The sequence below is a fragment of the Sceloporus undulatus genome, chromosome 3 (genome assembly GCF_019175285.1).
Source record: "Sceloporus undulatus isolate JIND9_A2432 ecotype Alabama chromosome 3, SceUnd_v1.1, whole genome shotgun sequence".
Lineage (NCBI taxonomy): Eukaryota > Metazoa > Chordata > Lepidosauria > Squamata > Phrynosomatidae > Sceloporus > Sceloporus undulatus.
The window spans coordinates 194270416-194284006 of NC_056524.1; the positions used below are offsets into that span (position 1 = coordinate 194270416).

Consider the following 13591-nt stretch of genomic DNA (forward strand, 5'->3'; position numbering starts at 1 on the left):
GCCCAGTTTCTTCAGCTCCCAGATTACCATTCTCCCTGCTTTTTCCAACCATTGGATTCCCATATATCCCACTCAGGCCCCATCTCTCCCTCTTTTCTCCACTTCATAACATTCCACCACACAAACACATAATGGTGAACACTGTTGTTTGAGCATATCTGTATAAACAGCTCTCATTCCTATAAAAGCCTACTAATACTAAAAGCCATAATTTGACCTTGTGAACATATGATCCAATTCCTAATTAAATCAAATCCTTAGTTAATTGTCTGACCTCCAGCTTCCTTTAACCTAGATATGGGGAAAGTGCACGTGAGTCCCAAATCCTACCTCTACAGCCCGCAAAGACACACTGGCAATCCCCAAAGCCCCAATCCTTGCCCCTGTTGAGTTGCCCATCCCTGCCTTTAACTCTTAAAGAAACAGTTTTATTGCAATATTATTGTTGTTGTTATTTATTCCCAAGCTAAAACAGAGATCTAAGGTTGGGTTACAAACAGCATTAAAGTAAATTGAACAGTTTAAAACAATAAAATTATGAAATAAGGCAAAATGTGTTAAATAAGTTAAAAACAGATTTAAAAGCTTGTATGCACCACCATATCTGGGATGAATTAATGAGGCTTAAAGCCTTTGATGAATGGCCAAGTTTCAACTTGGTGCCTATATGACATGAGTATTTGCAGCAGCTGTTAGGCCTCTAAGAAGAGGGCATTCCACAGTTGGGGTACTGTAGCAGAGAAGGCACTCTCCCATGTCAACACAATGTATTCATTTCACTGGGGGTACACAGAGAATCCCATATTGGGAGAAAGGTGGAATAAAAATCCCATAAATAAATAAATAAATAAATAAATAAATAAATAAATAGGCTTCACCCCACAAGACTGTAATCCTCAGACAGGTACATAACAGGAGAGGTGCTCTCTCAAGTATTGAGGTCCCAAGCCATTTAGAGCTTTAAATGTCATCCCAAAGGAATGTCATTTCAAGAGCACTCAGTTCTCAACATCACTCTGTATGTGACAGGCTTCCATTCTCTGTGTGTGCAAAACCTGTGCATTATGCTATATTTCTATCATCTGTGGGGATCACTGTCTATTTAAAAGGTACTAACAGATCATTGTACTAAAGACAGCAAAGTTTACACAGGGCAGTTTTTGTTCATATATATAAACTTAATTCAGTTTTTTGTGAATCCAAGAAAAGAACAAGAGATGGTATACAAAAATAGTTTTCACAGTTAACAATTTATCTTTTGAAATGCACTAAATGTAGTAGTCTGATAGGATTGTTATGTTTTGTCATAGAAGTCAATTTATTCACAAGTGTGACATTTACAGAAAACACCACAGGTTCTAAAATAATTTAACATTTTTCATCATTTTTATATAAAAAAGTACTGATAAATAAGAGACCCTGACAATTTATCAACCACAAATATTTCCCACACTATTCAGCTATCTAAGAAATCTGATTTTAAAAGAACCCCATAAAAGGTACTGCTTTGTTTCTGATTCATTGTTGAAAACTGGCAATATCAAAACAAGATTAACATGCAGTGTGGAAACTGTACCAGAACCAAGAAATCTAAAACTACATTAAAGTATGGCAATACAAACATTCCAATTCAGTTTCTCCCACAAAGTATGTATTTGTGAAAAATAAGGATTCATATAACTATTGGCTAAATTTGTTACAAGTTAAAATATATGGTACTAAACTAGACTTATTATAACATTCAACTTATCTGATCACATGTAACTGAGAAGGCAAATAAGTGTAATTTACAAACACTGCTTGTAAATGTTTAGCTTACAGTTAAGAAATGTAAAGGTGCTGCTATACTGAATCAATTTGAAACAAGATCACAATCATTTGGCATTGTTACTACTCCATCTTTAGACTTTGTCCATGCTTACATTCTTTTCCCATTTCAGTTTTGAGTCTTGGGACCAAATTTTTATATATGTTTCTATATACACTCTTCCCCCTCAAACATGCAAATTGGGATTTTTATTTTATTAACATGTTGATTTTGTATACTTGCACCCATGTGCCTTTCAATTGTCATTACGCTAAAAAGTAAAGAAAAAGATGGGAGTAACTTTAATGAAATAGAAGCTGACTATTCTGATTTGTGGAAATCAATGATCCAAGCTGTTAACATGCTGGAAGACAAAATGAGTAGCTACATAGGTAGAATGCTAAAAATTCACAAAAGAATGCTAAAGCAAAGAAGAGACAAATGGATCAGAGAAAAGTAATCTTCAGTCTGTACCAAGAAGGCAAAATACTTGTGGCTCTTGGTCATTATTATGTAAAACTTAAAATGAAGAAAAGAGAATGATCCACTGACTCAGGCACAGAACAAATCCTCTCATTAAATGTCAGCAGCATTTCTGTGAAGACACAGCATTAGATGAAAAGATTTTCCAGGAAGGATATCAATATGCTATAGTAATTTGTAACCTGGAACTATTTAGCTCAGGTGACTCCCCAGACATTGTTAGACTGCACTCCCACCATCTATTGCCATCAGCTATGCTGGCTAGAGCTGATGGCAATTTCAGTCCATCAACATCTGGCGGGCCATATGTTCTGCACCTCTGAATAATCTGAGCAGTTAAAAAAGACCAGGACCAAATGAGGAAGGTGCAAATGTTTTAAGCTTCAAGAAACAAACCAATAAGTTCATTACAATGAATAAAAAAAAGATGGAAGTTGGGCTTATATGTAAAGATAGTTGCTGGACCACAAGTGTTACTCTACACTTCCTCTTTTTCTTTATACAGTATATCTTTCAAAGAAGATACATGTCAGTCATTCTAAGTAGCTACAGAAAAATTCCCTGAAGCCATGAAATGGCATGCAGTAAAAGAGAAGGTTAACTATCCCACGCTCTACCAATTTTTTACTGTCAAATTCTGAGCAAGTTTAAGCAATTAGGAAGGCAATGATTGAGTTGTTTCATTTGAAAAAAATGCTAACTTAAAAAAAAGTTGTGATAGTCTAGAAAACTAGAGCCATCAAGTCCCAGTGCCCAGTCCTTGAACCACTGCCTTCTGTCAATGAGGTTTTAGGACTGGAATGGCTGAATGTCACCAGCAACTTACTCTGAAAAGTGAAAAATCCCTCAGTGAATTGGAGTGGAACACAAGGGGACAAATAATAGCATGAAGAAGACAGCAGGCCAAGGTTTTATGGGGCTAATATAACATCCCACAGCACTTCCTTTCTCAACTATTAACTTTTTAAAAAATGGAGTTTACACTAATAAAACATAACCTAATTACTGACTGTGTTACTGAAGTGGGTATTTTTCACTCAAACCTCCCTTTGTTGCCTGTTTTGTCAAGCATTATCAGCATATGGTTTTAAACAATTAGACTAGTGAAAACTAGAAAATGTGAACTGCATAAACCAGCATCATTTGAAATTTGGGGGCTTTTAATTAAAGCAAACATTTTCACAATATAGCCACAAATAATGCATACTCATCTGATCACACATCCAGCATCAGCTTCAAATATTTTGTTTCTCATCACTGAAGCACAAGTGATAAGATACCAATCTGCTGGAAACCCTAGCATATCATGATAAACATGGTCAACTGAACTATACAAAGTAATTTCACTTCAAGATTCAAAACCACAAAAGCAAAATCCAGTAACTACCCCCAAACATTTAACATATCATGAAGGAAGAACCCACAGGCACTTTTAATAAAATTAGTGCAGCAAAAGTTACAGGCCACAATTGCATTACCGAACAATTCAGTACCACTTAACAGAATGAAACAATTTTGTTCAGTTTTTTAATGACTCAAATATAAAATGGAAATCATTTACAACACACTGGAGAAAAGGATCGCACAAAAGAAAAAAAAACCTTACACAACAGTTTTAAGCATTTAATTTTTTTTCAAAGCCTAATATAAAATACTTTTAGATAAACCTTTAGAAGATTTAGTAGTCCAGTTTCCCTTCTCCCTTTTTAAAAAAATCCATATAGCATCCTTACTTATTGGTGGTCCATTAATATCCAAATGTGCAAAAGTTACAAGTCATCTTTAGGAGTGCATCAAAAATAGGCTTAATATTCAAAATAGCTGTATTACTCTTATGTAAGTTTCACAGCACCAAATACTAGGGATTCTAAGGGAGTTGGATTCTCAGAGCAGGGCAGTGATTTACAGAGCAGTTACAAAGGAGTCCCAATTAAGTCATCACACTTATGTCAGCATTAAGTGATCTTTTAGATACGCACTTCCATGTAAGTTAACACACATTTTCTGTAATGTCTGAAATGCAGCACAAACCTTTTTCATTCTGTAATTACACACATAGATTATGTAGTGGCTCGCAAATCTGTGTATTAACTATTGGGGGAGCACTCCTCATTTCAGACACTGCAGCAACATTTTTGTATTTTTTTTACTTTATACGAAAACTCTCTTTGCATAGGAAAAGTGCATTATGTTACCGACAGTTTCTGCAGTCCTGATCCTGTAAGAACAGACTCTTCATCTATATACTCAGTTGTCTGAAAAGGTGTGCCAGTATTTTTAGGGGAAAAAAGTCAACTTGTATGTCATCCAGACTTACATAATTAAGTGACAGATCACAAGTCATATGTTGACATTTATTATAGCACTAAGATGCTACTCACTTCTGCCAAACTGAATAAGTTCAGCTGGCACTTTACTTATCAACAACATGTATTTTAATCAATTTTGGCCCCTCCCTATTAAAAATTTGTCTTCAGGCTACAGAGAAAGCAAAAGGCCCACTCTGATAATCAATGGAAGGCATTATATGAGTACAGTATCTAAATACACACAGATTTGAATGTATGCATGTACATACAGATCTATATAAGCAACATTCCATTCTTTGTTCTTTTATCCCATAGTCATCTTTGGCTAAAGTCTGAGCAAGGAAATTCAAGGACCAAAAACAAATGCATCATTTCCCCAAATTCTTCCATTATTACACATCACTGACTGGAAGGCTTGCATCATCCAAATCCACAGGGCCTGAATCCTGTTCCTGAGCGCCATTTTTATTTTGAGGTTCCAACAGGCCCTGTAAAGTCATTTTGGAAGTTGAGTCTCCTGAAGAGACAGCCTGGATCTTGAAGCTCCCTGACTTGGTCTTGGTAAAAGATTCGTGAAATCTTCGCTTTTCCATGACAGTGGGCTTGCTGTTAAGGTTTTGGACCACAGAGGAGCTGTGAGTGGTTGTGGAATGTGGGGTGGCTGCTGCTGTTTCTGCAGGACAGCTGGATTCTGAAGAACAGTTGGAATGCTCCTGTAAAAGAGAAGTGCTTGTCAGATGCAATGGGCCATTTACTGCATGTTAATAACTCATGTCAGACTTGTATCACTGTAAAACAAACCAAAAAAAATTAAAAGGGAAAAGCAAAGCATAACAGCATAAAGCAGATGCCTGTTCTACACAGCAGAATGTAAAGACTGAGCTTACAGCACTATGTGATTGCAAGCTGAAGCAGCCAAGTCTAATCCATAAAGTCTAGCATGGCTTGAAGTTCATTAACATAACCTGGCTTTTGACACAATAAGTGAATTTTGAAGAAAAAAATTACTGAAAATCTGAAACTGCACAAAGAAATGTTTCTTGTTTCCTTATAAACAATTCCAGAAACTAGTCCCAAAAGTGCATGCAAAATGTATTCACATTCAAAAAAGAAGCACAGTAGAATCCCTCAGTATTTGCTGAGGACCACTTTCAGAGTTAATGAAGTTTCCATTTTTGTTGGATATACATCGATTCCTTAGGTATTTCAGCAAACTGAACCACAAAATATCATGAAGAATAACCTAAATCCGGTACAATACAATATTTTCTAAATAGAACAGATCTAATAGGTGTGCTTCTACATTTTAAAGGCATTGTTGAGTTTAACAGAGACCACGAAGAAGAAATATATATATATATAAAAAGAAGCAGCAGCAAAATTCTGTACTTCATTTAGTACCTTCCACTTGCAGTGTGCACCATCATGCTGCTTTTCTACATTAAGCCTGGATTCCATATATCCCATTTTCTAGAGAGGTAATATTGCCTCAAATGCTGAACTATAAATTGTATATAATAATATTCAAATTATTCAACATGATCAATCCACAGCTGAATTCTACTTCAAAAGTACGTTTTCAGACAGGAGTGGAAAGTACAGCCTGCTGTGACTGCAGCCACATTTTTGCAGCTTCTCCAAGCGCTCAGACATCCTAATTTTCTAAAGAACTGTGCTGATGAGAAATCACTCCAAAACACCAAAAGGCACCCCTGCACTTGGAATGATGTTTCCTCTCTAAATACTCCATCCCATCCCAACCCGCTGGAAACCATTTTTAAAAGCCTGTATGTGTGAACCAGAAGTAGAGTTCTTCGCTGAAAATCAAAGGCCCACAATGGGTGAAAACACTGGCTCCCAACCCTGCATAACCCTGCTTTAAGAGATATGCAGAGGACATTGGTGACACCTATACAGTGAATTACTAAAAGCTAATGCATCTGGGGAAGTAGCCAAAGTCTATGAAAGTGTATGCTGCTACTTATTTCACTCTGTCTCAAAGTGAAAGATCCTTTTGCATACTGATATTCCAGACTAACATGGCTAATGTTTCTGAATTGTAATTATAATCAAGGCTTAAATTTCTTAGGTTGTTCACACTTTCACAATCATTTTTATCCACTTCAATAGTTAACTACTCTTGAATATTGAAAGATCTTTTCTAACATGGAATAGAAAAACAGGCTCAGAAAGCAGAAGGTGCAGACACATAGCAACAGGTGTAACTGAATCTGTATCATGACAAGGTAGCAATAATCCTACCTAGATTCCAAGCCACAGGTGCATCACACTGAGGCATGGCTGGGAACTTTCTATGAGGGAATAGAAGTGATATGACAGCCAATATGACGTAGCGGTTTGGATGTTGGACTAGAACTCTGGAGACGAATCCTTGCTCAGTCACAAAAACCCACTGAATAACTTCAGGTAAGTTAGAGTCTCTGAGCCTCAGAGGGAGGCAGAGGCAAATACCCCTCTGCACAAATCTTTCCAAGAAAACCCATAACATGTTCATCTTAGGATTGCCATAAGTAGAAAACAACTTGAAGACACACAGCAACAGTCATCTGCCATTGCCTGGGCCTCAGAGGGAGAAAACTGCTGGATTTGATCCCCTTCCCCCACTGGCATTTCCCTTCTCCTTTTGTGTCATGTCTTTTTAGATTGTAAGCCTGAGGTAAGGGAACTGTCTGATTAACAATTTGTAAGCTACTCTGAGAGCCTTTGGGGTGGAAGAGTGGGGTATAAATATTCCAGATAGATAGATAGATAGAATTCTCCAATTCTCATTTCTTATTACCACAATGTTACCATCCTCCTTTGAAATTAGCCATATTGTAGTGTCAATCCTATCGTCCCAAACTGTAGACCTCAGATCACTAAATTAGCTGTAGTGCAATTGCCATGGGGTGCCAAATTTAATCCTGTAGCACAGATAGATGTAATGAAATTACATCTTCCACAAGATATTTGACATAATGGAATGACTTTCTGGAACAATCTTTGTGCATTGTTCTTGCACAATGTTAACACCTTCAGCACCAGCTTGCATTGGTAATACTGTGGAAGAGGTGGTCCCCCATTTTCTAGTATACAGCTGCTTAACTGGGAACTACTATTGCAAACTATGCCATCTATGAGATTGTTAACCATTACTTCTCCTAGAACTATTCATGCACAGGAATCTTTTTCAGAGAAGAGGAAGAGAAGATGAAAAATGTAAACTTCATTTTGGAGTAACAAAAAATAAACCCCAAAACAAGTCTGCTTAAACAAAAAGAATGAGCTCCAAACACAAGTGAATTCCAAATACAAAACCTGAACTTATGAATAAGCTTCTTTTCTAAAGTGAATACTATGTAAACATTTTTATAAAGTTTTGAACTAAGCCCAAGTGGGACCAGCAGTAGGACAAACAGTACATGTTGTGATCAGCACTTGCGTGACAAGGTATACATTTGCTATACCTACCGATGTATACAATAAAAGACTTCGTAAATTCATTGAATTACTTTTGATTAATATACAGATTACAAGCTGTAACAGACCCTACATCTTGTCCAATGATCCCATGCATATCTATTATAAAAGCCATGCAAATCAGTCCAGGACATTTTCCATAGTGTGCACACTTTACATGCACACATACTGGTTATTAGGATCTCACAGGCTTTTAGTTAGCTATGTTTCAAAAATGATACAATGAAAATATGAACTCTCATGCAAAATTAGGCCAAGTTTAGGTTCTATATATCTATATCTATGTATCTTTACTACTAAAGCTTTTGTATTCAGTAAAAATAAGCACACTGGAAATGCAAACAGAGATTTTACCATTCTTAATGTATCTTATTTCGAAGGAAACATTTAAACAGAGCAAACCTGATGGCCAATGAGAATTATTCTGGAATTCAGTAATTCCACAGCTATTGTAATCAACAGCAGAAACCACAAGTTTGACCTCATTATCTTGCATAGTGTTAGTAAATGTTTTGGAATTTCAGCCCTCTGTTAAGGTGGCAAGTTTACATGAGAGCCCACATACATGCTGCATTCACCAGTTCTTGATGTATACCTCTGTATACAAGGATTCGACAGCCTTCTGGCCTGCCGCATCTGGAACACAGTGCAAAGCTAAGATTAGAGTAACCTAAACTTGAAAAAAGGAGGGAAAAGGAAACAGACAGACAGACAGGGGGAAAAAGAAACACTACAGACAGTCACCAGCTGAGTATTCAGAAAGATTATACACAGAGAAGGACACAAACATAGAAAAATCCCTTCTTGAAAGCTCCTCTCTCACCTTGAAAACATTTATTCCCAAACAGAGCCTCAGCTGTATTGTGGCAACTTAATGAAACTACTATGATCCCCTTGAAAAATCAAGCCATTTTAAGCAAACAGTCAATATTGTTAAGACTATGCCTTTAACACAGAAGAATAACAATTAACTTCTGATATACTGAAGGGTGGGGACTTAACCTGCAAAACATGAATCATAAATCATAATGCTTTCTACTAGACTAAATGTTAGAGCTACTAACATTTTTATATAGTTTTTTGTGGGTTTTTCAGGCTATGATGCCATGGTCTAGAAGAGTTTATTCCTGATATTTTGCCAGCAGCTGTGGCTAGCATCTTCAGATAATTTCTCTGAACTCTTTTAGAACATAGCCTCATAGACCCAAAAACCCACAAAAATTATGGATGCTGGCATGAAAGCCTTCACTACTAACATTTGTCATTCCAGTTAACACTCAAGCCTGTATCTTACTGGTAGTCCCAACTATGAAAAGTAGAGCTATTGAATAAACCGGGAAACAAAATTAGCACATATAAAAAACAGCATCAATTCAATGGTTCCACTACAGTTGGGACCACCAACTGGATTTGAATGTATAATTTGGTAACTGTAGAATTATGATATTAGCTGTCCACCAACAATAACATCTAGAATTCAGTTCTCTGAATACTATACTAAAACCTTCACTAGATTTGAATTTCTCTGAATCCCTGCTAAGAGGAAAGAGAGTCAAAAGAGTTGTACTGCAAACTACTATAAACCAATTTGAGGGGTCTCTCAAGTACAAGATTTGGCTAACATGGTCAAATAATTTAATAGGTTCCACCGTAGTTCAGATTACTTAAAAAAACTTAAATAATTCTCAAATCCACCAGTTGTACTTTCTGAATATTAGGACAACGCAATGCAGGCTGGCAACACATATGCTACAACTAAGATTAGCAGCTAAGTAGAAATGCAAGGTCCAGTGCAACCTGTAATGCACACAAAGATGTTACTCCAGATTTAGGAGTGACAATAAAGGCAGACAGAAGAAAGGAGATCAAAAGTAAGGAACTTATCATTGTGAAAACACTATGATTTAAACTTGGCTAAAAACATACAGAAGCTGCTGATCTTCCAGGTCCCCGCTGTGCTACTATTGCACCAGAAATTGCTTTAATCCAGCTGTGCATGTCTTCGGGGCTATCTGCCTAAAAAAAGAATGCAAAATAATAATAGTGTATGTTTGGAAATATACAGTTAAAATGGCAAGATTTTAAACTGTGGTGATGTCAAAACACATCCAGTACCTTCCATGTTTCTCAAAAATGAAAACATGGATTTTAAAAAATATTCTCAACCAAAGCTTGTCAATCAGTGTTTTCCTCAAGACTGGGTTCAACATCTGTATATATTGGCCAGAATCATGTCCAGAATGCCTAACCCAGAGTTACGCACTTATGACTGTTTCATATTCACAATTTTTATGTAACCTCTGGGATTCAAGTAGTCCAGGAAAGTCTACCACCAATTTTCTCTTACTGGGCAGCAGCCACTGCAAACTATGAGGAGGTGTTCCCTTGTTCAGGAAGAAGCTGACTAATAGCCTCAGTTCATCCCACAAGCAATTTCCAGCAAAAAAAAAAAAAAAGTTTTTAAACTTTGTATTTTTAATATTTTATACTGTTTTAACTTAGACTGTTTGTCCCTGTATTGAGGAAGGTGGGATACAAATAAACAGACTAATAATTCATGGAAGGGAGAGGGAACAACAGTAAGCTGCTTCCCAATCAACAGGCAGAGAGACCCCCATTGATCACAGCAGCTGTTGGGATGGAGCAGTCAGGCTGGGGGTCACTACATAGTGCCACAACATATGAATTCATGCCTCCCCAAGAGATTCCAGCCAATGCACTTTAAAGTTTAAAGTAAGGACAGTGATTTCAGAATATTGTAATGACTATATTCAGTTTTCTTTCACAAACAATATTTTAAAAACTGTCTCATTCCTATTTTCTGCATTCATTTCCCTGCTACCTAGTGGCACTCAAATCTTCAAGTGGCATGGTGATCTTTATTAATTGTCTATTAAAATTCCCTCAATCTATGTTACTGAAATTGCAAAGATAATTTTAAAATTATTATCTTTTACACAAAGCACAAAGGAAGGACCTCTTAAAAGACTTATCTGGAAAAGTTACTGACACACAAAGCATTCAGGTGACTATACTATTAGAAATGAAGGAAGTTCTGTTCTACAACATCAGATTATTCAAGCCTGTCTAGATGCTGGCACATTGGCACTGACCACATTTTGTGATGCTGCCATCACAAATGCAAATTTTCTAAAGAGGAAGAAAGAGATTCTGAAGACTGATAAATCACATAGCACTAATGTAACACAATGAAGTATTTTAGTGGCAGCAGGTAATCCTAAAATGAAGCAGCCAGCAGCTGACATGGAATTACATGGCTCTGAACAGGGCAAGACATTTGTTTTCAAATTTAAAAAATACAGAGAAATAATATTTTTACCTGTATTACTTTTTAATTTTTGAACCACTCTTAGTCCCAGCTCTGGGTAAAAGGTGATGTATAAATAAAATAATACAATTACTTGCAATGTAGTTTGGAGAAGAGTACAGGCTTCCCAAGCCAAAAAGACTACACCTCGGCAAATGATACTGTACATATTAGACTGCAACAAAATTATTCAACACACCTAGAAACGAGGAATTGTGCTTTGTGTTATCAGAAGGAAGGAAAGGGGCAGGTAAAACAGATTTACCAGAGAGCAAGAGAAGCATAGAATTACAAGATAAAGAGTCTAAATCTCCATAGGAATATTCCTCTAGTTTTAACATCTGCTGAAGAATTATGATTTAGCAACCCTAATGGGAGAACAAAAGCCAAAATGCAATGGGGTTGTGATAGACATTTTCATGTACTGTACTTAAGTGAATGAACCAATGTTCATTCACTGAACCCATCATGTGAGTGGGGCCACGGCAAGATGGTGCATGGACACCACTATTAGGGCTGGGCACGTATGGATGCCTAGCTCTACGAAGCCCTGAAATGAGCCCCAGCATGGCACCTTTGCCTTAGTCTCTAAAGAGAATTGGAGTGGCAGACAGGAGAGTAACTTTGTAATCCAAAGAAAAGAGACACCACAAAGTGACTCAACACAAAAGTGTAGAGGTAAGAGAACAAAGAACAGAGAGCAAAGTTTGTTCAATATGCAACTCCATACAGTACAGTATTATGTAATTTCTGTATGTCTCTTTCATGGTTGTAAACATCACTTGAAACATTGAATACATAAGAATTATCTATGCAGCAAGAAGCAATGTATGATCTGTTTGCCCTACATGATTAAATTTATCAGGAGCCAGGTGTGATGCCCTTCCAAAGAAAGCAGCCATTATACTGATTTATATAACTAGATAAAATATAGTAAAATATATTGAGTTCTATTTGATGAGGTTTTTGATGTAGTACAATTCAAGAAAGGAAATAAGGTGGAAAGCTTTTACAAAGCAACCTAAATCATTAGACAATATAATGGGAAGACAGATGGGATAGAAGAAAAGAAGATTGAGGATGGACTCAATTGTAACAGATCATGAAGGACTATCTTGAGAGGGATTCTGCCTTCTAGGCTGCCAGGGTCAAGACAAACCACATAACAGCAATGAAAAAGTTTTATAGCATAAAAAGTTACCTGTACATAAAAAGTCCGAGAAGTTGTTACAATTTCAAAAAGATTGTCTCTCATCATTATATCACTGAAAAACAAATAAAAGCACTTAAGAATTTATGAGTCTTTAAAATCAATCCAGTTACACTTATTGTAGCTGATGCAGCTCTTTGCATTTTCACATTAACATCAGATATAAGGAAGTAATCTTTTAAAGAAATTATATTATCACATTCTATATCACTCTACAAATATATAGAATACCTCAGTTAACAAAGCCTCTTAGAGTGAAGCTCCTTTTTACAAATACTTTTTATGCCCAGCCCTTTTTCTCCTCAGCCTCTATCTCTGGGAATGTTTTGTTTGATGGTGAAGGAAGGCTGGAGAAACACCAGCTTTCAGTGTCAACTTGCAGCCGCACATCCACAGCTGATTTTGCAATAACCAAAGTTTGCGCTGGGAACAAACAAGATTCTATTTTAACTCCAGTCATGTGTGCCTACCTAGAACAGGCAAGGTAAACAGAAGGTGCCTCCAGGATCTCTTACTGAGCAAGGATGAACAGTACAACAGGAAGAAAAGAGGATGGCAGATAAACCTGCATCATCAGCACATTTAGAAAACATAGGCCTGTTACAGACTGCCAAAATAAAGCTGCTTCGGGTCTCTTTGGAGGTATGCTATTTAAATGATGCATGGGTCCTAAGAGTCCGGAGGTCGCGCCAAAGCCACACTCCAGTCCTAAGCACTGGAGTGCAGCTTTGGTGCAGCTTCTGGATTCTTAGGGTGCATGCATCATTTAAACAACATACCTCCAAAGAGACCCAAAGCAGCTTTATTTTGGCAGTCTGTAACAGGCCATAGATCTCAACTAAGTTTGGGAACTGAAGTACAGTGTGCCCGCATTATAGGCAGGCGCACTTTACGTGGACTTGAGCGTATGTGCTCAAGCTGCAGAGAACGCGCAGGGCACAAGGGGCTGTGCATCCCATTCAAATGAATGGGGC

At 37.0% G+C, this 13591-nt stretch overlaps 1 protein-coding gene across 1 annotated transcript in view; it reads right to left on the minus strand.

Moving 5' to 3' along the window:
* Positions 1-428: 428 nt before the first annotated feature.
* Positions 429-13591, minus strand: part of PLEKHA1 (pleckstrin homology domain containing A1) — a 33894-nt gene continuing 20731 nt past the window's right edge. Inside the window, exon 6 of the mRNA XM_042456867.1 lies at positions 429-5312. Coding sequence (XP_042312801.1) covers positions 4992-5312 — 321 coding nt within the window. The 3' untranslated portion in view covers positions 429-4991. The remainder of the gene's footprint in view (positions 5313-13591) is intronic.